This window comes from Urocampus carinirostris, chromosome 1 (genome assembly GCF_059441175.1).
Source record: "Urocampus carinirostris isolate Australia breed hairy pipefish chromosome 1, RoL_Ucar_1.0, whole genome shotgun sequence".
Classification (NCBI taxonomy): domain Eukaryota; kingdom Metazoa; phylum Chordata; class Actinopteri; order Syngnathiformes; family Syngnathidae; genus Urocampus; species Urocampus carinirostris.
In genome coordinates, this window is record NC_142349.1 from 42,446,015 (window position 1) to 42,472,756 (window position 26,742).

The 26,742-nt window shown below is 40.5% G+C and overlaps 1 protein-coding gene across 6 annotated transcripts; it reads right to left on the reverse strand.

The window, feature by feature from the left end:
* Positions 1–1,980: 1,980 nt before the first annotated feature.
* ntf4 (neurotrophin 4) lies at positions 1,981–24,751 on the reverse strand. Of its 6 annotated transcripts, XM_088340028.1 has the most exons (3): positions 5,340–5,654; positions 4,455–4,533; positions 1,981–3,956 (listed from the first exon to the last, which is right to left on the reverse strand). In XM_088340028.1, the coding sequence occupies exon 3, from the start codon at positions 3,935–3,937 to the stop codon at positions 2,765–2,767; it is 1,173 nt and encodes a 390-aa protein (XP_088196154.1). In that variant the 5' UTR covers positions 3,938–3,956; positions 4,455–4,533; positions 5,340–5,654; the 3' UTR covers positions 1,981–2,764. The 6 variants fall into 6 exon arrangements, with proteins under 6 accessions (XP_088196154.1, XP_088196120.1, XP_088196130.1 ...); XM_088339994.1 differs by lacking the exons at positions 4,455–4,533; positions 5,340–5,654 and adding an exon at positions 24,627–24,751; XM_088340004.1 differs by lacking the exons at positions 4,455–4,533; positions 5,340–5,654 and adding an exon at positions 24,374–24,730.
* Between the last annotated feature and the right edge of the window lie 1,991 nt (positions 24,752–26,742).

Below are 26,742 nucleotides of genomic sequence, written 5' to 3' on the forward strand. Positions count from 1 at the left end.
CTGAGTTTGCAGATCGAATTTCAGGGGGAAGAGCATTCCATAGCACCAGGGCCCCGGATGGAGAACGCTCTCGAACCTGCGGATCTCTTCTTGGCTCTTGGGATCACTAGTAGAACAGCATTTTCAGAGTGAATGCTCCGGACCAGAACATAGGGGGAAATTAAATCTGAAAGATATGAAGACGCAAGTCCATGCATAATTTTGTATACTACCAACAGAACCTTAAAATCACATCTAACATTAAAAATTGAAGAAAAAATGGAGGAAAAAATCTACTTGCTAATGAAAATGTGTCGATTCCGTGGCACTCTTGTCCCCAGTGTCCCCAACATTCAACTGTCCACATTATTCTTTAATTGATTCTGTCATGGATTTATTTATCAATGAAATATTTGTCCAATTTAACGAGAAAAAAAACCTAATAAGCTAGCCATGTTACATTTTGAATTTCTTTACCGTGCATTAAAAAGGAACACGATTTATTAACGATACTTTGCTTTCAGTCTGAGTGTTTCAAAACCAAATTGAATGGTGTAGTGTTTCTCACTGTTTTGCTATTTCACAGATTAGAATCGTGCATTGTGTTCTGCATTTTTGGCTAAACAGTCTTAAAAATAAAACCTAGGCACTGAATGTGGTGGGTAAGAACAGACTGAGCAAAAATACATCATACTTGGAGTCTTACAGGGTCTACCATTTAGATTTGAAGAGGAAACAGTCTGATCAATTCCCTTGGGAGTGCCCCATGGAAATTTTGTCTGCACCACACCTTTCACCTATTGGGCCAAAACGTTGGCTACATGACTCAGGACAGGATGCTAAAGAATGTCTGAAGGACCTATGCTCATTATTGAACAGATACCTTTTCTCAGTAGAGCGAGCCAGAAACAAAATACGCCCTATGTGGGTTCCAATCTGGCCCGGGAGACCAGACTTAAAAGAAGCACACGAAAACAATGAGCTGCAATTTGAAATATGTCTACTTGATATTGACAGAGCCAGGTACCACTCTCAAAGCAACTGGAACTATACTATCTTCTCTCTTTTTTCTTTCTTTTTTTTCACTCTCTTTCTTTTTCTGTCTCTCTTTCATTATGTCTCTGTCCTCACTCATTTTCTCTCTTTCTCTATAGCTCTGTCTCTCTTTTGCTCCTTCTTTCCTTTTCTCTCTCTTTTAACCTCTCTTTCTTGTCTATCTCTTTCGTTCTCTCTTTCTCCACCCCCTCTCTTTCTTTTTCATTTTGTCTCTCTTTCTTTTCTCTCCCTCTCGTTTCCTATATCACTGTCTCTTTTCCCTCCCTGTATCTTTCTCTCTTGCTCTTTCTCCCTCTTTTTTCTTAATATCATTGTGTCTTTCTCTTTCTCACTCTCCCCTCTTCTCTCTTTTGTCTCTCCCCCTCTCTTTTTCTGTCCCTTTTTTTAACTCTCTTTTTCATCCTTTCTTACGCTCTCACTATTTGCTCCTCTTTCTTTATACAACTCTCTTTTCTCACTTTCTGTTTTTCTCTTCCCCTCTCCCTCTCTATCTTTTTGTTTCCTCTTTAATCTACCCGTCCGGATCCCTGTGAGTTTTTTTTCTGCCACGTGGCCCCCGAGCCAAAACGAGTCTGACACCCCTACCCTAGACTAAACACAAACCTCAGATGTGTTGACATGTCAGTCAAGATAGGAAGCACAGGAAAGACTCAAAGACCTTTGGTTTGGTAAATGAATAAATGTCATTCATTTGAATATGAAAATCTTGTTTATGACCCCCAGAAAAGGTAAAGTTTTAAGGCTTTACATGAGTGCACAAAGTCTGACAGAATATTTATAAGCCGCTCCTCTATAAATATACAAGCTCACGTACATACATACAGTGCTTAACAAATACAGTACAAACAAAAACAGAAAAAATTACCAACCACAACTGAGGGGGAAATATGGGATAGTGCACTTGAATGAAATAATAATAATAATAATAATAATAATAATAATGATAAACCGACAGATTTTCGGACTTAAGCTGGACAACGATAACTTTATTATTACAGAATTAAAACATTTTCTTATGACCACTTTAACAATCATCAACTTTTCTGATTGTTTTTACACATTCATTGTTACATATTTTATTATAATTATCTATCTGGTATAAATAAGTTTTTTAAAAAACAACAACTTTATTAATATTGTTTTTTTTATTAATGGACTAAAATTAAAATAAGCAAAACATTGTGGGTAACCTTACAAGATAATTTCAGGACTTTATAAAAATAAAAGTAAAAATGAAAAACTTTCTCACAAATTGCTGACTCAAAATATTCGAATGTTATTTTTAAGAGACAATTCAACAAAACCGCTAAACCTGCTCTCAAGACAAAAGCTTGTTCTTCAGGGCATTTTATTATACTTTATTCATCCATATATGGCTCCCAAGCCATGTGTACTCATGAAAAGAGCCATATATGGCTCCCGAGCCATAGGTTCCCTACCCCTGGTCTATGCTGTTCAATTATAAGACTGACAATTGTTAAATTCGTTTTTTTGTGTGTGTTTGGAATAGAAACAAATGACTGCTTAAACTTTTGTGTTTTATTTTGTAATAGAGGACATATGTTAAGCACTGTACATACAAATATTGGTGAAGGAATATATTAATATCAAAGTCATACACATGCTTACGTACTAATAACTTAGGTTATGAAAGACAAATCGTACAAAAAAAAACACATCTCTATATGCTATGTTCTGGTCTGAGTCTGATGACAAAGGCATGGTACGGTTAACCCCGCCCCCTCCGTGCCAGTGCCTCGCGAGCCAAGACCTGATTGGTCCTGGAGAGCAGCACACATACGCAAGACGAATCGATCCGAATCCATCTCCAACCCGTTCGGTTGTTGCCGTCTTTGGTCAGGGCGCGCACGTATGACTTCTTGGCCTTGCATTCGCTCACCCACTGCTTCTTGTCCACGCCAAGACAGCCGGCACCCGCTACTCCGGTGGGTTGCGATAACGACCCCTTGCCGCCAGGACCGTGGTCTTTTTGCTGCTCGGCCTGTCGGCATCGGGTCTCGTAAAAATACTGCTTTAGCGGACCCGTTTGGGTCTGGATGTCCTGCAGAACGGTGACCTCCTGGCCACGCGAGTCCACTGCCGTCTTTTTGTCCGTCACCCAGACGCTCTCTGCCTCACATACAGACTTCTCGCCTCGGCGGCGGTCCATCAGATGAGACCGCTTGTGCCTCCTGAGAGGGCGGTCCGCGTCAGACGCCAATCCCGATACATTGCCCCAATTGAGGCTCCGATCCCCGTGACCCTCCACGTGAGCATCATCCAGTTCCTCTGCGTCATCCTCCCGGAGGTCATCCTCTAGCATAAGCATGAGGGGCGGATGCTCCGGGGGTGACGGAGATGAGGAGAACAGCACCCTCGGGTGAGAGTCGAGGAACATCTCATCTCCTTCCAGCAGGAGGTTTTCCAGGAAGCCTAATCTGGCCTCCCTGGTTGCGTTGACGCCGTCGTTCACGGGCCTCGGTGTCATAACCTTTGCCGTGGGCTCGGTCCTTGACCCGTTCATAAGCTGCTGCGCGGGAACAGTCGTCTGAGTCCTTTGTCCGGCAGATGAAGGACTTTGGCTTATCTGGGATTCCACCACAGAAACATGCGTAGTTCCGTTTGCGAAATCCAGGAAATCGCCGTGCACCCTTTTTTGGCCATCGGTGCCGTGATTCTCTCCCCCCCGAGTGGCACTCCTATCCGAAGAGTTGTGGGTGCGTTTCTGGAGGGCGGCCACGTTGTAATCAGTTTGAGAGACATTTCCCTGGGAGTTGTAGTCCACGGCCAGGCGACGACGCTCATTGTCTACGCTGGCAGCGGAGGCGATTCTGGACACGGGCTTGTGAGGGAAGGGCAGGGCCGAGGCGATCACCATGGCAACCAGGGGAAGCCAGTGCATCACTCCCAGGACGTATCAGCTGGCGAATGAAAGAGAGAAAGGGTGACTTACATGAGGAATGTGTTTGACGCCATTACGTTAAGTGGCTCAGTTAAGATGTAAAACGAAAGATTTTACAGGACGCACATGACTTTAGGGGCTCAAGTTACCGCGGGTCTTAAAATCTTGGCACAACCTTTGGAAAAATACTCCACAGAGTACTGCAAAATCATCCTCCGCTTCTTCAAGATGGAGGACCTACAACATGCCCAGGCACTAACATAGTTTTTTTACACAAGCAAACACACAAAAGGGCATTTAACTCTAATACAGTGTTTTGGGTCCTTTTTTAACTCTTGCTCCAAGTAACATATTGTCATTCACATATGTAGAATTTAGAAATGCATTTCCCCCACATTTACTTACATTCTTTCCTCAAATATGTACTAATTGCACCCACACTCTAATCACACGCTACCATTCCTCAAACTTTCATACATACACTTTCTATCTCTCAGGCACACATCATTCGACTCACACACACACTGAAGAGTTGACCTTCATAGGCGAGCCGGATAGGAATGTGCGCAGGTTCAAAACTTTCCACATGAAGGCCGCTAAGGAAACACACACGCCTCCGTTGATCCTTTTCGTTCATTCATAATACTTAGGGAGGTCCGGAAGACTTCCCTAATTCGAACTTTGACTTCTAAAAAGACATGCACAAATAGTTTGTTTCAAAAGAAACGAAGAATGCTCGAAAACATGTTTGTATACAGACACTCCCCTACTGACGACCATTCGACTTACGTAAAACGGTAGAGACGACCATTTTTTTCGGGATGTCGAAAAATATTGCTGCCGCTGTGAGAGGTCACGCAGCATCCACCCCGAAGATGAAATCGGGCTTCTACTTCCTGGTTTGTGTTTATACACACTACACTGTATCTCTAGCACGCTAAGAACTGTTTTTATTGTTTTATATCTCATGTATCCATGGTTGGCGTCAAACGTGTAAAGAAGAGGCGAGCCATTTCTTTTGAAACAAAAGTGCAATAAGAAAGCTTGATGCGGTTGAGAAAATGGTCGGGTCGCTTTTTTTGGCCACGTTTTACCACAGAGGAGGACCTCTTGAAGCGCATCTCCCAAAATAAGGCATATTATTTTATGAAATGTTTATTTTTTTAGTACAAAACAATACAGGTTACTTATACAAGCCCTAAACATACTTCTATAAATTTTAAACATACAAAATATGGCACTGAAGCAATATACGAACAAATTCAACTTACAAACGTAAGTAGGGCAGCGTCTGTACATGTTATTCGCCAGAGCATCAATCTACAAAACTCAAATTCTTTTTTACAACATTCCAAACGTGTTGCTGAGACCCTGGCAACGCCTCGGTCGACACGTGTAATACCTCTCTCCTTAAGTGCAGGCAGCGGAAGGAAACGTCAACTGGGCACAAGTGGCCGGGTGATGAAGACTACTACTTAAGACACGCCTGCCCTACAAACACATTTGATGTGTCATGTCACTGAGATGAACAACTAGTACACTCACACACTGTCATGCACTCTTTCCCACAAGATCTTGAACTTGCGTAGGAAAACACAACAATCAAACAAACACACGCATGCTTTCAAAAGCCATTCTGCCTCAACCCTACGCCATCCCTGACAGATGTGCGCATTACCCTCAAAAACTCACGCACACATGCACCGACACGCTCTCACACCGCCGAATGCGATCACACGCGATCTCACACTCAACTCTCAACAAATAAGACGCTCCCACCGAGCACCTTTGACACGTGACATCACGCAGATAAAGTCATGGGTCGAGATGACGTGAGCGTTTGCGCGTGAGTCAGTCAGAAAGCACGGCCGGGGTGATTCCGCCGCCTCAAAGAGAAGGTCAGCTTATGGGAAATAGTCACGGCACAAAGAACATAATAAAAAGAGTCGGCATGTGGAGAATGTCAGTGATGCGGCCCTGCTGGCGAGTCTCCTCTGAGCAAATGAAAACTTGTCAAGGAGCTGTTCTTGTGCACCGTGCGTGTGTACTCAAAGGATTTCCAGCGAGTGTGTGCGTGTGACCCAACAAAAGTCAGTTCCTTGACAGGACTTTAAAAGTCTTAAATAAGCCCCACCCGGCTGTTGAAACAGCATCCACATCCTGCGTTTCGGCGAGGGGGTGGGCACGCCGGGAAATCTCCATTTGATGATGACAATCAGCTTTTCCTTTGGAGTTGGTTTGACATAATTGTCATAAGATTTTATGTGAAGCCCACAAATTTGGTGTAACACAACAAAACATGCCCATCCAATTATTTTAAAAAGATTTTTTAAAGATGTTGACAAAACAATACAATATGAGTCGCAAGGTATTAAAGCCCAAACACACCCGAGCCTGACCAAATTACTTGATTTGAGCGACCGAGCCCGAAGCAAACCCGAATTTGCATATTTTATTCGTGACGACCTGGAAGGAGGAAGGGTGATTATGACAAAGCCATTCTGTAAAGCAGGGGTCACTAACCTTTTTTAAACCGAGAGGAACGTTTTGTTACCAATTGACACAGAGGGCTACCATTTCTAAAATAGCAACTTGTGTTATTACTATCATGTTACTATGTTATAACCAGATTGTGGTTGTGATAACATTAACAATAAAATATTGCACCAGATCAATATAAGGTATATATATAATATATATATATATATATATATAATATATAATATAATATATATATATAATATAAAATATAATATATAATAATATATAAATATAATATAAGGTGCCATACATCCCATAGTGTGAATGAACATAATACGGTAATCCCTCAGCTTTTGCAGTTCATGAGGGGCAGAACCTCCCGAGATACGTGAAAATCTGCAAAGTAGAAACTTTTTTTTATATATTGGTCTTAAACAAATCCAATTCACAGGCTCAATTTAACAAGTAAAGGTTCTGTACTTAAAAACATTTTTTTAATGAATAACTTCTGTACTGCCACATAATTTTAAGAATCTTTTTTTCTAATTTATCACTCAAATTTATGAATTAGGGATCTGATCTACTTCACTTTACTGCAAAATAATACTAAGAAGAAGAAAAAAAAAGGGTCAATTACACTCCTTAGCAGTAGACGGCATTAATGCCCTGCTCCATTTCTTCTACCTGTTCAGTCAATTGGCACGTTTAGGAGGGACCACATCTAATTTAATTGAGATTTTGGAGGTTTTACATCTCCCTGCCCATAATAATGGGTCCCAGGAAAATTCTTATTAATGGAAAGAAAAAGAGGGAAACGATTACGAATTATGAAAGTACTGGTTGAAAAGTAAGGTTTTGAGTTTGTTTCTAATTTGTGGCTACTCTAAAGCAGTTTAGGGGGTGCTTATATGTTATAGAGGCTTATATGTGACTATGTACAGTACTTGAAGTCGTTTTGCTTTTAATTTTGTTTTTTAAAATGAGGGTTATTTTATTCTTCTGTCTCTGGTTTAAGCTGAATCCATTCATTGGACAAATTTGAGAAGTGGAATTTTTTCTTGATTTGGTTTGCAGCTTGATATGATTCGGGTTGCAGCTTGACTTCAGTGGACGGTCTTGAAGTCAGGCCAGTTGAGAAGCGGTGCTTTACATAATACTTTGCCATCATCACGTGGCCGTTATGGAAGACTGCATTTACCTGCTGGTTCTGTCCTTAAGAAATCAAATATTTTTGAAAATATGCCAGGGTGCCACTAGAGAGCACTAAGGACCCGAATGTGGCTGCTGAGCAGATTTAACGATATAAATCATCTTCCTCCCTTTAGCCAATCAGAATTGCAGAAAATGATGCACAATGAAAATCCGCAAGCATTGAACCAGCAATAACGGAAGCCCAAAGTAGCAAGGTGTCGCTTTATGTTTGATTAAAACTTCTGTTTTGAATAAGACTTGAATGTGGATGAATCACAAATTGAAGCAGTTGAGTGTGGACCACTCATATAGTCAGTAGAAATGCGCTGAGCATTCCACAGCACCGGGGCTTGAATGGAGGACACTCTCGAACCTGCGGATCCTTTCTTGACTCTTGGATCACGAGCAAACTAGCATTTTCTAAATGAAGACTCAGAGTAGGAACATAGGGGGTATTAAATCTGAAAGATATGAAGGGGCTAGTCCATACATAATTTTGTATAATACCAAAAGAACATTAAAATTAGACTGAAAGGCAGCTAGATGTAAGATCTAGCCTATAATATTTCGCCCGACCCGAGTCCCAGGTATACAAACCCAGACCCGCCCAAACCCGCTGGGTTTACTTGATTTGATAACAGAGCTCGAAGTAAACCCGAATCTTCAATTCGACGCCAAAAAAAAATTCAATTCAATATAGCTTTTCACGACGCTCAAAGATGCTTCCTAATTATATTAATGTACTTAAAGGGACAGTTGGTAATATTTAGCCCCTCTTCGTGGTACAGAAAAAAACTTTCATTCAAGAAAAGTTGTTGATTTCAATAGGCAAAAATACAGGAAGTATTTGTTTGTTACCTCCCGTCTCGATTATTGTAATATACTACTCTCCGGTCTCCCAAAGTCCGAAACCAAGAGCCTGCAGCTGGTACAAAATGCTGCAGCGAGGCTTTTAACTAAGACAAGAAAGTTTGATCACATTACCCCGAGCCGTCTGTCTGAAAATGCTGGTCTACGAGTGATCCCAAGAGCCAAGAAGAGATCCACAGGGTCGAGAGCGGTCTCCATCTGGGCCCCAGTGCTGTGGAATGCTCTGCCTTATGAGATTCGATCTGCAACCTCATTGGAAGTGTTTAAATCTAGGCTTAAAACACACTTCTATTCTATAGCATATGAAAAACCTACATTTCATGTTGACAATATTTGTGTATTATTTGTTATTGCAACATCCATTGCAGCCTGGTCATCATGTGCGGTCCTTTCTCAAGGTTTCTTCATTTTCCTCATGTTGAGGTTTTTGGGTTTTTCCTTGCCCTCATGTAGGTTTTAGATCAAGGGGATGGTTTAATAATAGTCTGTGGTTTGCAATAATCTGTGGTCTGTGCAGCGCTTTGAGACTCCTTGTGATTAAGGGCTATACAAATAAACATGAATTGAGGCAAAATGGCTGCCCTGCCCAATAGTTAGTCAGTTTTAATGGACTACAAGTATATTTTTGTCCAAGTACACAAGATGTTTTTCATTTAATTTTAGTCAGACCACCTACTTTCTAAATCAGAACCAGGAGTGGTCATTGATTGAAGCCTGAAAAACGTTTTTTTTTTTTAACTCTCGTAATTTATTTTTCTTTCTTTGAAATGATGCTCTTTGATGTCTGAAAGGTAGGATTTGCCTGTCTAATGCAAGTCCTTTAAAATGCTAAGAACTAGTACGATGGGAGTTTACGGCTGTATAATTACTATATGTAAATAAGCATTTCTGTTTTTGACTACAGTGGAAAAATGCGAGAAAAGTACAGCTAGTTGATAGCTAGCCTCAGGAAGAAACAAAGTGCTGTTAAGTAGCTGTTATAGTTAGCACTTGGCAGGAAGAACAAATGTCTGGCCTGACAAGTTACGTTAATTTATATGTTTACCCAACACAGTCAACGAGAAATACGACCAGGTTTCCCTATTATTCATTCAACAGGCATGATAATGGGTTAGGGCTTCAAAAGGTGAGAAGGGTGTGGCGGTAATACCGTATTTATTTGCGTATGACACACACCACAAATTTTTGATGACAAAATAGGTATAAAATTGTGTTTGACTTTTTATCAGTTCAAACTAAGCATTGAATGCGACAAACATTGTTGCGGCCATGACTCAAATCATTTATTGACAACTATGAACACAACGCCAGCATAACATTTACAACATATTTATTTTATGTCCTTTAAAGTTTGATTCATCATCAGATGCACCCAAAGTTTGTTTCCCTCGTCGTACTTTTTTGGGTAATATTTCTATCGTTTTCGGATTTCTCCATTCTCGACCATTTTTCTCTGATATCGTCAATAAAAATAGTATGATGATGAGATCAAATCCAATGTGCGTTACACACGAATACACTACTCCTGCCTGTGCAAACTACAAATGCAGCACCTCAAATGGCTGCTTCACTCAGGGGAATCTCACAATATACCGCTCACCCTGGGGAATTTCTCCTGAAGGTGAGAGATTTTCTTGCCTGATTGTAAAATGACTGTGTTCCTGATGGTTTACAAAATGTTTGGAACAGACTCTTTCATACGGATACGATTTGGGTGTTGGGTCTGTTCTTCTAAGCCTCGATGACCATGTTCAGCACCTCCTCGACAGGTCCTTACTTCTTTCGCTCTGAACGCCCCACTTTCATTTGAGTAGCCAATAATATAACAGTAAAGACCAGGGCTCTCAAACACGCAGTTTGAGGCCCATGCCTTAATATGAGATTTAAAAAGACAGTGTGTTTTATTTGCCCACTAGATGTCGCTGTATTCTGTCATGCCACGGAAAACAAGTGCTAAAATGCTAAGGTGGAAAAATGGATTGTTTTCTCAGGAACCGTCCTCTTATGGTTCAGATCCTACCTCTCAGATAGGACGCACTGTGTTAAATATGGCGAATTGAGCCCTTTGGTGTTACCTGTGGTGTTCTGCAGGGTTTAGTACTTGGCCCCCTTTCTTTTCAGCATTTACAGCTTCCATTAGGTGATATTCGCTATAAGTATAATATCAGTTTCCATTGCGACGAAGATGACACTAAACTATATCTTCCTTTGGAGGAATCTGCCACACTAAATTGTGGTAATTTGGAGGGTTGCCTCACTGAGATAAAAGAGTGAATGTCACTCAACTTCTTGCGCCTTAACTCTGAAAAAAACTGAAATGTTAGTTATTGGTCCATCTAAATGCCGTGACCTTTTCTCAATAACTGCTGTGAACATTGACAAATGTCATATCACCCAGAGTGACTCAGTAAAAAACGTAGGTGTTATATTTGACCTCGATCTGTCCTTTCCAACACACGTGAAGATTACTAGAACAGCTTTGTTCCATCTTCGCGACATTGCTCAAATTCGTCCTATGCTGTCTCCGTCGGATGTGGGGATTATAATTCACGCGTTTGTTACTTCCCGTCTCGATTACTGTAATGCACTCCCGAAATCCAAAATCAAGAGCCGTCAGCTAGTACAAAATGCTGCAGCGTGGCTTTTAACTAAGACAAGAAAGTTTGATCACATTACCCCGATTTTAGCTAACCTGCATTGGCTCCCTGTTAGCTTAAGATGTGATTTTGAGGTTCTCTTGGTATTATACAAAATCATGCATGGACTTGCTCCCTCATATCTTTCAGATTTCATTCCCCCCTATGTTCCGTTCCGGAGCCTTCGTTCTGAAAACGCTGGTCTACTAGTGATCTCAAGAGCCAAGAAGAGATCCGCAGGTTCGAGAGCGTTCTCCATTCGGGCCCCGGTGCTGTGGAATGCTCTTCCACCCTGAGATTTGATCTGCAACCTCAGTGGAAATGTTTAAATCTAAGCTTAAAACACACTTCTACTCCATAGCATATGAATAACCTATATTTCACGTTGCCAATATCTGTGTATTATTTGTTATTGCAACGTCCTTTGCAGTCTGGTCATCCTGGAAGGGGGATTACCACATGTGCGGTCCCTTCTCAAGGTTTCTTCATTTTCCTCATGTTGAGGTTTTTTAGTTTTTCCTTGCCCTCATGTAAGTTTTAGATCAGGGGATGGTGTAATAATAGTCTGTAATAATAGTCTGTGGTTTGCAAAAACCTGTGCAGCCCTTTGAGACTCTTTGTGATTAAAGGCTATACAAATAAAAATGACTTGACTTGACTAAAAGCACAACAGAGGAAGAGAACATACGGGACACTCAAGGTGACTAAAACAAACCTTATTACTAATGAAAAGGAGAGAAATTAGAAAAGAAAAAAGAAAGAAAAAAAAAGAAAAAGAAATAAAAGTAAATGACTAAAAAGAGGAGAAACATGGGTAAAAGACAAAATTTAAGAAAAAAGGAAAAGAAAAACAAAAAAGTTAAGAAAATGTAAAAAAAAAAAAAAGAGAAAAGAGAAAATTGCTATTTGTGTTGTCCCTTTTCGCTTAAATTCTTTCTTCTCTTTCTTTCCTTTTTTTTACCATTTACCTTATTTTTCTTTCTTTCTACCAACTTTTCTTTTTATTCCCGTTTCTCTTTTAACCCCCTTTTCTTATTTTGCTGCCTTCCAGTCTCTGTAGTTTTTAGATAGATAGATAGATAGATAGATAGATACTTTGTTCATCCCCGAAGGGAAAGACTTCCTTGGAATCATTTTTATTTCACGGCAACATCCAGTCAACAAACATAAGACACTGTCCCTTTAAGAACAGTGCAATGTCTTTATCAGCGCTGTTTTTGTGTAAAACCCCATTCGGCCCAACCTCACCAGGACCCCAGCTTTATCGCCCCCTCAACTCAATTGAGTTTGAGACACCTGGTGTAGACGATAACATCAAAGAATGTCTGTTGGATTCATTCAATAAGGCCTACTGTCTTCCTACCAGTATGCTCGTAACGTCACACAAAAACGATCAATAATAGCTAAGTGTGTCAGGAGAGATATGATTTGTGTAAAGGACATCAGGTTATCAGGTAAATTCATTGCCTACATCAATGGTTCCCAAATTTTTGCAGGCTGGCGCCACCTTGCCCCCCCAGTGTATTCCTAAGTACAAATGACTTGTGTTTCCTCTGGACCTAGCGACTACGCAAAAGCAAATTCTGCAACGGGCGTTTTCCTCTGATCCACGTCCGCTTCGTCAAAACCAAAATAGGTCCAAACAAGTGATGTACCGCCCTTCTTCAGTGCAAGCTTGGTTTCATTCTCATTTGTTGACCCTAGGACTATGTTCACAGAGTCCGCCATAACACTCAATGAGCTCAAACAGTGGGTGTGGCATAGCGTGGTGCTTGCAAGCTTTGAATCACGTTTATTGGCGTGTGCTTTTATTAAATCTTGCCTCTGATTGGTCGGTGCTTTTAAAACTCCAACAGTAACAAGTGTGGTTGGCCAAAACTCCATCACTCACTCCAAAACCTTGAAAAAAACGCAGTGCTTTGCGGTTCCACAAATGCACTACGTTCAAACTTCTGACTCCGAATTAGGACTGCCCCCACACTACTGCCCCCCTACCGCTCCTTTCTTCCTCACCGCCCCCCAGATCTTTCCACGGCCCCCAGGGGGCGGTACCGCCCACTTTGGGAACCACTGGCCTACATTATCGTTTAAACAAATTGTATTTTTCTAAATATACAACAGGTAACATTTCATTTTGGGAAGAACTGTTAACGGTGTGTTTAGTACCGTATTTTCCGCACTATAAGGCGCACCGGGTTATAGGGCGTACCCCGAAAAAATAGTTTTTGGTCCTATTTTTGACATACATAAGACGCACCGGATTATAAGGCGCTACAATGGGAACGAGGACAAAACAGTCAGATAGTTCAGTCCAACTTATTACCCCCTTAACATTACCAAAGCTTGCAAAGACGCAAATACGTGTCGAGAACACGTGCGGATGCGGTGTCCGTACGATGTCACTCAAATGCATCGTTCCAAATATCATTCGGAAGGTTAGAGTCTTGGGATTCAAGAAATGCCAAACATTCCTTAGCTTCTATTTTCTTTTTCGCTCACAACTTTATTGTGCATATGACAATAAACACTTGGAATTGAGTTTAATTTAAAAATAGACACTCCATTCCATCCATTATCTGCACCGCTTATCACAGAAACATCGAGTTCAGTCTGAAACAAGATACAGGGACAATATAAACCCGGAGTAGCTCACCGAAGTCGTTGTGTTCATAATAATGTGCAGCCAATGTCCCCTTATATCCGTGAGGGTAGTAAATCCAGGAGAATAAAATATTTACAAATACAGAATAGAAAAAAATGCTTTCTGTATGCCGTCAGCCACGTGCAATACGCATTCATCTTTTTCGGCCAATTGCAGGCTTTGTTTCGCCGTTTAAGCCAATGCCAGCCTGTAAATGATAAAAAGGATCCGCCCCTTGACCTCCGAATAACTTTAGCCAATAGTGATCGATTCAACTGATGATTGACACGTCTTTTTTGGCCAATTGCAGGCTTTGTTTTGCTGTTCAAGCCAATGCCAGCCTGTAAATGATAAAAAGGATCCTCTCCTTGACCTCTGAATAACTTTAGCCAATAGTGATAATTTAAATGATGATTGACACATTGGTTAGCCAATGAAACGCCGGTAAATAAATCCCAGCATACACCGCGGACTACTTGGCGTTTGGGGGAAAATCTAGTCGGCGGCGGCAAGTTAGTTGCAAGACTTTGCGAATTAATTTTGTTCCATAAATAAGGCGCATTGTATTATAAGGCGCATGGTCAGCTTTTGAAAAAAATAAAGCCTTTTAGGTGCGCCTTATAGTGCGGAAAATAAGGTAGTCAGATTCGACTGTGTCGTTGTGACGCCGCCTTAGTAAAAACCTAGCAAGTCCCGGCATTTAACACGCCCCTCTCACACATGTAGGGGGCAATTACCCTTGCGAGTTGGTGTGTGTCACACTAAGTGTTTTTATGCGTCTTGCTCAACACTTGATCATCGGCGCGCTCCATTTACTCTCGTCACACGCTTGGTTGCCGCACGCCTCAACAAAGACCCTCTCGTGTGTGTGTGTGTGTGTGTGTGTGCTGAAGCTAACGTGCTTTCAAATGGAAGGTAAACAAACATGGAAAATGGCAGCCAGCTCCTCTACCCCGCTCGTCACGTCAAAACTAGAGGCCAAAGCCTGACCTGTGAACTCAACTCGCTGCTTTCCCATGACATTTTGCAGTCAACATTTTCAACTGTATTGCAAGGGTGTAGGTATGGTCTTGGCATTGGTGGGGAGATTTTAAATGATCAAATAATAACGGTGGGGACAAAACAATGATTACCCGATATTGGTGGGGACGTACCATATGTTTTACCACTCAAGGCCACACGTTTCTCTCAAACGGGAAAAGCGAATTTTTGCCATTTTGACTTATTTTTGAAGGCCTGCAGAAAAGGGAGTTCTTTAACTGCTATTCAGACATAGGACATTAAAAAACTTGAACCCTCACCTTTCCTTAAAAAAAGGATGTTTCTAGGTACTAAAATTGTTTAGAAGACAACATTTGAACATCCTTGTTTCTTGAAAATCCTTGTTTCCAAGAAACCTTCTGAAAAAACAACTTTTTGTAAAGAGCAGAACTTTTACTGTTTTTTAAAAAAGAATTCTGATGCCTCCAATATCTAATCAATGCTTTCCATAAACACATGGGCACTTTGCTTGCAAAATAACATAACATACTTATGCATGAACGTTGCATAATTTTAGTATTCCTGTGGACGGCCACAAAACGTCACCCCTCCCTGACCAGACGGTGCCGATAGGACGTTGACATGTTTCTTAGAAAGAAAAACGCTCTGTTGAAGCATCCAAATCTTTGCTACTCTCACCAAACTGCTTCATTATGCCTACTCACCATATGGGGCCGCCTACACACTCTCATTCGCTGGATACAGGAAAAAAATACTAAGAAGTGAAGGCTTCTTCAATCTGATCAGGGCCAATCCTGCCACCTAATGGTGATGTATCATACTGAAATCATTCTAAGAGGCTTGATACTTCTTGATGAGCTGCGGCAAAAACTTTTAAAAATTAAAACTTAAAAAATATTTTTAAGATTTTGCACTTAGGGACAATACTTTTGAAAAACGTATTTATAAGTAATGGCATTAAAGGAGTTAAGTGATCCCATATTGATGGGGACAAAACAATGATTGCTTAATATTGATGGGGACACGCCCCCCCCCTTCTATGCCAAAACAACGCACTATTTGTATTGCTCAAAGTTAGAGACGATTCAAGACATTACTTAAGCAAATCTTTTTCAAATTCAATTTTTTTCCCCTCAAAGGCAGCACGGTGGCGAGTGGTTCGTGCGTCAGCCCCACGGTGCACAGGTCCAGGGTTCAATTGTAGCTACCGCCACCCTGTGCGGAGTTTGCATGTTCTCCCCGTGCCTGTGTGGGTTTCCGGGCACTCCTGTTTCCTCCCACATACCAAAACATGCATGCCAGGTAAATTGGCTGGTCTAATCTGTCCCTAAGTGTAAATGAGCGATTGAGTTGTCTGCCTCTGTGTGCCCTGTGACTGTCTGGCAAACAGTTCAGGGTGTCTCCTGCCCACTGCCCAAAGATGGCTGGGATGGGTTCCAGCACCCCTGCGACCCTACTGAGGATAAGCAGTCCAGAATATGAAAATGAAAAGCCACCTTGTCAACAAAACGCTCTGTGCCGACTGCGTCGTCCACACGATGGCGACAAAGTAAAGTGGACCGTCTCCTTAAGCCATACATTAGTGCAATAATGCAACAAGATTATTTTTGAATAATAATGTGACTTTACAGACAGTGTTATATAAAAAAGGGTTAATGAAGTATAAAGTACTGTTATTTAAAAAAAAAAATGCTTCTTCGGTTTCAATGTATATTAGAGTATTCAATGAATTAAGATTCTCCTCTTGTGTTTGGAATGTCAAGGATATAATAAAGAAGTATTCTACTTAGCAGGTTTTACTATCGCCGGACCTTTTCAAATCGCATCTCACGCAAAAAAAAAAAAAATACACCAACAAGGATTACTGTACATTCATTTTAACTAAGTAGCCTTTAAAAAATACTTTTGACAAAAGATTAAAGTGCATAAAACATTATAATAGTGGATAATGTATGATTCCTTATAACTTACTTTGGAATTTTATAAATATTTGCTTTTTATGTGTTATTTTAAAATACAACTCTAAAATCAGCCACAAAATTAATAAATAAAAGGGACCATTTGTATTATTTTGACCAGTAGATGTCAATCAATTGTGTCGTGCCAGTGAAAACGAGTGCTAAAACCACAAGGAAAAATTACAACTGCGGACAGTGAAAGTGAACAAACCGCACAATGATGTTTTACATTTTTTGCCAAGCCTTTTTTGAGGGTTTTAGTATTCGGATACCCTTTAAAAAATGGCAAATATTCTCAAACATGAATATTTCAAAAGTGCACTTTTGTATAATAGTCCAAGTATTATTGCTTTTTATGTAAATCAATATTGCTTATTTTATTGATTACATTTTACCACTAAAACACTAACACACTGTCCCTTTAACAGACAAATGAATACATACATAAATTACATAAATGAGCACACAAACGAATCCATTCAATGTGATAGGATTTTCATCTATTCTCTTACTGTATTGCAGAGATTTACAGCACACCGTCCCAGAACACCACACGAGGTGCACCAAGTCAAACTTATCTCATTCAAAGTGTGAGCTACATCAAAAGTCAGTGTTCTTGGATGGCAGAATCGGTTTTACAATTGATGAAGTGGCAACCTAGAAAGAGGCTGGTGGCAACATGACCTTGCTTTCAGAGGTAAAATTGATTGTAAAATAAAAGTGCGATTTTGCACTCTGACCGTGACACATGGCAGGTACTCGTATTCAAAGAACACCTAGACGAGACGCCCTGAAGATGGGCATGGGAAGATGGGTCGGTAGCTTTTTTGACCCAAAGGGCCGTGAAGGCACAATATCTTTATTTTATTATTCATTTATGTTTTGAGAGAGAGCCATACCATAACCATATATTTTAAGTCAACATTCAACAATACCGCCAGATCCGCTCTGCAGACAAAAGCTCATTCTTCAACACATTTATTTCATTGTGTGACATTTGATGATTTGATAAAATTGATCAAACAATATTAATTCTAAAACCTGTATCCCATTTTAATATAAATACACTATATCACTTAAAATTTGTCTCCATCCTGCATTTATTTAAAGGGAATACAAAATAGCTTTTTTTCAACTGGTCACAGAATGTGTAGTGTTCCTCCCCACAATATTGCAGATATGTTCCAGAATATTCAAGGAATTCATTTTTCAAGGTAACAATTTGATATCATATCCCCTAGAGCTGTGACATCACCGGACGACAGCAAGTTTTTGAAACAAAAGTGCGTGTCGTTGAAAAACAGACGGCGATTGTAGTAATCAGCGAATGCATAGCGCTCATCTCCGCTTGGGTTCATTGGAACTTTGCTTACAGTGTCGCAAGGGGACTTCTGAGTTGAGTTTGTCTGAGTTGATCATCAAAAGGTAAGTTCACCTGCCGTCGTGGACAGCGTGCCTTCCTTTTTTCCTTTGCCTCTTTTTAGGTATGTGATTGTGACTTTTCCTTTGTGGTTTTCGCCGCGTGTCTTGCAATTAATATGATATTGTCCAGATAGCTGCCCGTTAGCGTGCAGGCTCCCGAAGGCTTTCAGTTTTTTTTTTGGTCTAAGTTAGCCTCATTAGCAGCCGGCTAGCTGGCTAGGCCGCCATGCTTTTTGTGTTTTTCTTCCGATTGGGTTTGTGTTTGTTGCCATGGTAGTTTCATTGTTGTCAGCTCCTGGTTATCCTGCATACTGCATACTTTTGATCAGCCAACCTCCCGTTTTTCCGCCAATCGGTCCATGGGTAGCCCTTTTTAGCAGCCGGCTATTCTAAAGTGTCTCAGCTGGTTTAGCCCCGTTGGCTATCTGTGTGTTATTTTTGCCAGTTTGCCCCATTTGGGCTGCTCGCCATTGCTTGTACCATTGCTGCACCCATCTGCGATAGAATGCTGAGGCATTCTCCACAAAAGCCACCAAAACTTTGCTTAAAACACTCAAAACCTTTCTGACTAATTAACATGTAAACCAATATGGTGACTGGCTTGCTAGGGATTCCTTAGAGGCGTACAGCCAAAACAGGGTCTGTTCTTGTGACACCCCGACTGAAAACTGTAATAAAGACTATGCCCTAAATATACTGGACCGTACCCATTACTGGTTACTGTCGCTTTCTCTCCGCATAAACTACAATTCGGGTTTGTACGCAATGCATTCAAGTTGAATCAACACAGAAAAGATTTGCATGAGTGGAATTGTATCTTTGAGCCAGATATACCCATGAAAAGAGCCATATATGGCTCGCGAGCCATAGGTTCCCGACCCCTGATCTCAAACGTCTGACAGCTGCCTGCTCGTTTTGTTATCCAACAGCAAGGGTAGGGAACCTTTTTGACTCAAAGAGCAATAATAGAAAAAATATTTCCTTTTCTTTTTTGAAAGCCAAACCATTTATTTTAGGGCAAAATTCAACAAAACCGCCAAAACCGCTCTCCAGACAAAATTTAATTGTTATGCACATTTGTATTCACCGAGTGACATTTAATGATTTGATAAAAGCAATGAGATAATAGGGTCAGCAGTAGCCCAGGAGGTAGAGCGCTCGTCTTGGGATCAAGGGATCCCAGTTCGAATCCCGGCTCGTCCGTGTTACATATCGAAGTGTCCTTGGGTAAGACACTGAACCCCTAAAACCCTTAATAAGCAGGTTAGCGCCTTACATGACTGCAAGGCCGCTATTGGGAAATGTGGAGCACATTGTAAAGCGCTTTGAGAAGTCATTGACTTGAAAAGCGCTATATAAAATGCAGATAATTTCATAATATGATAATGGCAGAGCCTGTGTCCCATATCACTAATATGCCACTTAAAATGTTTCGGTCTCCCGCAGTCACCGGTACTTTAGATCGTTGAGGCTCATTTTAATCGTCATTTTTGTCATAAATATCCACATGCAAAAGCAAGTTATTTTGTAAAAAATGCATTGTTAACTTATACATCTTCTCAGTATTTTCTACGTTTCTTGATCATTTACAATTTTTGTTTGCTTTATGCCAACATTTGTGAGGGAGTTTTTTTCTGACCGGACGGACGGACGGACGGACGGACGGACGGACGGACGGACGGACGGACAGACAGACAGACAGACAGACAGACAGACAGACAGACAGACAGACAGACAGACAGACAGACAGACAGAGTCTTGGTCACTGACTAGTAGCAGACGACAACGTCATCGTAGATTAAAAATATTGTTGCGGCACAACAACAAATATTATCCTAAATCAGGCACTAATTTTGCACGCATGTTGTTTACACAAATTATTTTTGTTTTTATTCTACATAGTCTGTCTAGCTGTGAGAAAATAGGTGCTGCAGTGTGTAAGATTCATTATCACTTCATTATGGGAATTGCAATTGTTAATAAGGAAAGAAACTGGTTGAGGTTGGCAGGCATGAAAATGTCACAAAATACTGTAAAATACAAGGATATGGATGTAATTATAGTGGGCATGAGGCGCCCGCCCCTACCGCTCACACAATTAAACTGCTCTGGGTGCTTTGCTGCCGTTTTCGGGTGTTTACAGTTTGTTCAGTGGGTTTCTCATAAAGTGTCTTAACAGTCAACATACATGTTCATTACCTTCCATTCTCAGGATTCCATAGAGACATTGTAAAGCTGTGAATGTAAACTATAGTTGAGACTTTGCCTTATATATTCTGGACCAAAGCCTACATCTACTGTTTTGACCAGCTCAGTAGCCTAGATGGTAAGGCGCCCGCTTTGAGATTGGGAGGTCGCTGGTTCGCGCCTCGGCCGAGTCATACCTAAGACTTATAACATTGGTAAAATGGCGGCGCCCTCTGTTGGCTGCGGCTGCATCGGCTCGCTACAACGGGTCAGGTGTATCGACATTTCGTTCTGTGTACATTGTTACAAAGAATGACAATACAAAGGAAATTATTATTATTATTATTATTATTGCCTCGGCTGTGCATATTCCTCAATTGGAACAACACAGAAAAGATTGGTATGACCCTGATTTTATAAACTCCTACAGGACAGATGTACTCATGGAAAGAGAAATACATTCCCGACCCCTGCTCAACAGTAATCCACACACTTTCATCCTAAACAACCCAAAACGCAGAAAAAAGCAGGCACAGGAAAATACCTCTGTTGGGTGAAACAAAAAAGAGCAAACAAAAATGTCATCTTCTTGAGACTTCAAGCTACCGGTAGCAACAAGATGGCTACATAAATAATAATAATAATAATAATAATAATTTCCTTGTATTGTCATTCTGTGTAACAATGTACACAGAACGAAATGTCGATTGCACCTGACCCGTTGTAGCGAGCCGATGCAGCCGCAGCCAACAGAGGGCGCCGCCGACCACTTTTTAAGTCTTAGGAATGACTCGACCGGGGCGCGAACCACCGACCTCCCAGTCTCAAAGCGGGCGCCTTACCATCTAGGCTACTGAGCTGGTAAGCAACATAATAGGAGTGTAACTCAAACAATAAGTGATATAATACTAGTCCTATTAAGAAAACATATTTTGGGCAAATTATTGAAGTCAATACTGTAATACCAAATTTAAAATGATTTTTTGCCACTTATTCGTTGCCCATTATTCTATAACCTTGTAAAAGCTCAGTCATCATCCTTATAAGAGGTATTCTGAAGTTGTGTATTATCTTCATGAAAAGAAGCACTATTACTGGTATTTTGCAAAAACAATCAAAGCACAACTTTGCAAAGCAGCTTGCGAAGCACCAAAAGCAAAAAAAAAAAAGGCTTAATGTCATTATTTAATCTTCTTTAAGTATGAGATCAGGCAGAGTTCAGCTTTCACTGTTGCCCCTTTTTAAAATCATTAGCACCAAAGAGTTTAAAGGGGTTATTCCTGACAATCTGGGTCAAATTCTTAACTTTCAGACAGCTTGACTTTTAGTTTATGATGCTATGCACCAGTTTCTTCTTAGTGGCAAAGGTTGCCATGTCAGCACAACTAAAAGTACTACAATCAGATAAGACCTATTAACTATGTTTATTGTGGCCATGCAGTTTTAATTATAAACAAATAATAACATATGAGACTAGTCTCAGCAACTGACCACAAACATGATGTCATGACAGGATAGTAATGAGTAACAACAACCAAACTAAATAGAAAGGAAGTAAGCTTCTTGATTTGAAGTACAACTTTTTTTTTATTTTCATACAACCATTTATGTAAGTTGTATTACATTATATGCAAACCTTGGTTATACCAAATACTGTGGAATCATGTTTGCTAAAGCAGAAAATAGGATGTTTCGAGGACCAAATGGAACCTGGAGTCTACTAAAGTAGCCTCGTTTCAAGGAGGCATCTTAGGCCAGCTTGGCCATTCAATCAAATTGAAATGGTCTCAAGCATCTGCGGTTGAATTTCAACGGGACATTCTCTATCTTGGGCACTACATGAAAATAGACCCAATCCTAGATGGACATTTTTTCCATAAGAAATCATACAGAAAAGCTGAATATTCCCATGACGACCCATTAACACTAACTCAACTCTATCTTTTTTGAGAAACAACCTCGAAAATATACCCGGATAGAGAGCAAAAATTATGGACAGCTGCAAAAATATTTTTCTTTTTTGACACAATATCAGGAGTGTAAAACTCATTTTAACTCTGGGCCAAACGAAAGAACAAAAATTCTCTTGGGTGCCGGACTAGTAGATTATAGAGAAAGAAGAGAAGGAGAGAAAAAGAGAGAGGGTGGGACAAAGAAAGAGAGAAAGGGAGAAAGAGAGAGAAAAAAACAGAGAGAACATGAAAAACAAAAGAGATAAAAAGATAAATAGAGAGAGGGAAATAAAGAGAGGGAAAGAAAGATATCCAAAAAGAAGTAAAAAGAGGGTAAGAAAGAAGGAGAAAAAAAGGAAGAAGGGAAAGAGAGAAGGAGAAAGGGAGAGAGAGAGAGAGAAATGGGAGATAAAAGAAAAAGAGAAGATAGAGCAAAAGAAGGTTAAAGACACAGTGAGAGAAAGAGACAAATAGGAACAAAGAAAGAGAAAAAGAGAGAGATAGAGAGTGAGAGAAAAGGGGAGGAAGAGAGAGAAAGAAATACAACTACATACTCTTTGCGAGAGGCACCTGGCTTTGGCAACATTTAGTGGACATATTTCAACCTGCAGCTCGTTTTTCTCTTGCGCTTCCCTCAGCGTTGTCTCGGATTCAATCCCTTAACTGTCCTGATCCGGCCTGCGGGCCGCCTGTTTGACTCCCCGGCTCTATATACTTATCAACAATGATTTCAGGGATTCCCAACAAATAATTAATCAACAAAACCCCACTATAGCTAAATATTTTAGTATTGAGACATTTCAAGTCCAAACTTCTCAACAGACAGATTCATCTAAAAATGATGCACTCGACAACGATCGCTGCTTTATAAGTTAGAGACAGAAATTATCTGGCATCATCTAACTTACTTTGAAACCACCCAAGTTTGCATACGCCTGCACCCAAAAAACTGCCAAGAATTTCTGTGGAGCTGAAATGTCCCTACTCGCTTGATAATTACAAGAAAAACCACCCAAAGTCCCAACCGGAAACAGAAAGAACAAAAAGTAATACAATAGAGTGTCATGACAGGTCATTGCTGTCACTTTCATTTATATTGTGACTTTTATGGAAGGCCTTCTCAAATTCTTTGATGGGTGCTCAAAATCAAGGAACATTTTTTAATTTTAATGCTTGTGTTTTCAAGGGTTGACAATGATTGGAATTGGGGTGAAAGGCTTAATGTACAAGCTCTTGAAATTGTTGCCTTGTTTCCCAACAAGTCTGTTTAAATATTACGCAGAAACATCTCTCTGGTGGCTTTGCTTTGCCATTGAATTTCTTCTATTGCAATAAACGGCAACTTTCATTCGTTTGTATGGCGTTGTCCTACTAAGTGCTGTGGTCCCGATGAAGAGGGCAGGTGCCTGATACACCTAAACAGGGCAGTAGGAAATGTGTAGTAGTGCAAGGATTACATATCAATTATGGACATTTACTAATGGCCATGCAAAAAATGATAGTAGCGTTTACCAGTGGGAAATCGTCATGGGAAGAACTTCCTGTAACTGAAAATGTAAGCTATCCAACATATATGTGGGTAGTGAATTGTCTCGAAAATATTTACACACATATTGTTCAGATCCACAAATATATTCACGATTTACTCAAGATCTAAAAATCGTAGGTCTTGATAAATATACTTGCATGATTTAAAATCGCACATGTAAATCACAGGTATATTTGTTGATCTGCAAAATACATTATTCACGCCAGAATCTGTCTTTTAAGGGTATCGGAGGAAATACTCATTTTACCTTAAAATTCCTTCAAAGGTGCTTAAATTTGGCAATGGAACCCTGAATTTGAAATTGAATGCAGTTATTGTTCAGGTAAAGCGTCTTTTACAACAACATGACGTTTTAAAAACGATTAACAAAGTTCATTTTTGAATTTGATTTTGAATAAAAATAGCAAAGAAAGCACTCCATACCGTTGAGGTGAGATCCCTCGTCCTTCCAACTGACATTACATTGATTCCCAAATCCTGCCCCAAGTCAGACGCTTAACAGATTTTTCGGGGGGAATAAAAACACTCTTCAAAGACACGTACGTACATCTCTGTTCTTTCGAAAAGTCCATAACATTTGTAGAGAATCCCGTCAAAAGGAAAAACACTCCAATGTGATAAGCGGTGCCCCGAAAAAAAAGAAAAGGAAAAAAAAGAAAGTCCACCCGATGTCCCGGGGAGCGCACCCAGCCAAAAAAGTGACTGAGACGAAGTTCTCAATTAGCTCTGAGAAGTAAGGCAGACTAAACGCTGCATGACATATATCATGTGCATCGACGCCTCTTTAAAGAATAACTCACATGAAAACATTCTTCCTCTCAGGCAAGGTGGGCAAGTTGAGCAAAATGTTGGAAACTCCGCCAGTCTGCCTGCCTGCTGACTGATACAACGCGCAAAAAGTCAAATCGGGATTTTGCAAGTTAGAGGTTTCAAAACGCGCTACATCCGGTTATTTCTTTAAAAATAAAGGCATCTGAAACACCACCTGTGGGTTTTACTTTTCTGTTCTCTTTTAAATGGAATTGTATTTTACGTCAATTCAAATCTAAACTATACAATAAACTTATTTGGCACGGAGGTTTTTCACATTGAGTGAGGCGTTTGATCGTAAATCTAACCAATGCAAAGTAAGCCATCTGGAATGGAGTTTTGTTTTGTTTTATATTTACCCGCGTGTCACTTCTGTAGATTGATATCACTGTCCAGTTGGCTCTTTGGTGAGGCATTTTAATTGAAGTCGACATATTGGAAAAGTTTAGTCGTTTGAAAACTGCACACAGAACCAAACTCAACTCGTTACACATGCGAAAAACACGGCAAGTATAATTGTTTAAGGATGCCCTTTTCATTAGAAAGCAGCTCGCCGCCCGCCATTGTTTTATATGTATAGTTTTGACAAGCATAGCAGCACACAATCGCGTGACTCAAAATAGTTTACCCTTTTTATTCCCCCCTTAGGCTGCTAAGTTTATTTCCTCCCCACCCACCGTTTTATTTGAAAACAATTAAATCAAACGGCAGCTGCAATGTTGGACCGTGTCCAGGTTAGTGTTTTTTAACTATTATTACTTTAATAGGCTGGTAACAGGACGCAATTGCAAAGACAGCGTTATAGTGACTGGAAACAGTGTTTCATTTTGCAGTAAACGATATTTGTATAGCTGTGTTTTATATAGTGTGAAAATTTTGCTAATAAGGAAGCACTTCTCTTACTTCGAATTGTTGGGAATTAATGATCAAAATGCACCGTTTACCAAATTGTTCGAATTAGTTATCTGACTCCATTAACCAAACACAACCTACATTCACCCAACAATTCATGCACGCTCGTTTCTTGAGGGAAAAATGAACAGGAAAGCTGACATTTCCACACGGGGACAGAATTATTTTCCCTAACTTTGGGAAGTCTTGACTTGAAAAGCGCTATATAAATGCAGATCATTTCATTCATAACTAAGTGTACTCCATCGGAAACGGCCGAATTAGTGAGGTTGGAGTCTCTGGGAAGCCTTCTTCTGAAATCCTTTAGCTTTTTCTTATTGGCCATCTTCTCCCCGCATAATAGTGTGCCCGCTCCTGCCATGGGCGTGCCAAGGAAGTCCCCCTGGGCTTCACCATCTCGTAGACGAGCGTCACGATGTCTGGGGTACTCAAAACAACACTGAGCGTTTCTCAAAACAACGCCTGCCATCCTCTGTCAGAGTCCTGTTATCAACAGAAGCAGACAAAATATTCTGTATTTGGATCAGCCTGACCTGTCATTGAACTGAAGCCTACTCAGTGAAAATCTTCATTGCATTATGAGTCAATCATATAAAATCCTTTATAGTCAAATGTATAAAATCCTTCAGTACGAATATGAAATAGTAGGAAATTTTGTTAATACACAAATGCTACGTCCTATAACAAAATGGCTGACACTAATTTAAGGTAGACAACAATGCAGTAGGGCAGCACGGCGGCGCAGTGGTTAGCGCATGTGCGGCACAGTTCATGTCTTGGGAACCTCCTTGCGTGGGTTCAAATCCAGCTCCAGACTTCCTGTGCGGAGTTTGTATGTCCCCGTGCTTGCGTGGGTTTCCTCCGGGCACTCCGGTTTCCTCCCACATTCCAAAAACATGCATTTCAGGTGAATTGGCCGGTCCAAATTGTCCCTAGGTGTACATGAGCGAGTGAGTTGTCTGTCCCCGTGTGCCCTGCGATTGGTTGGCAACCAGTTCAGGTTGTCCGCTGCCCGATGATTGCTGTGATCGGCTCCAGCACCACCGCGACCCTACTGAGTAGCTAATGTGATGAGATGAGAACAATGCAGTACTTAGATAACCTTTTAGTTTTCAAACACAGTTGTTAAATTAATTTGATAACATAGTCACAAGAGTGAAGCTGACAGGATGAGGATCAGCACCGCTAAGTCCA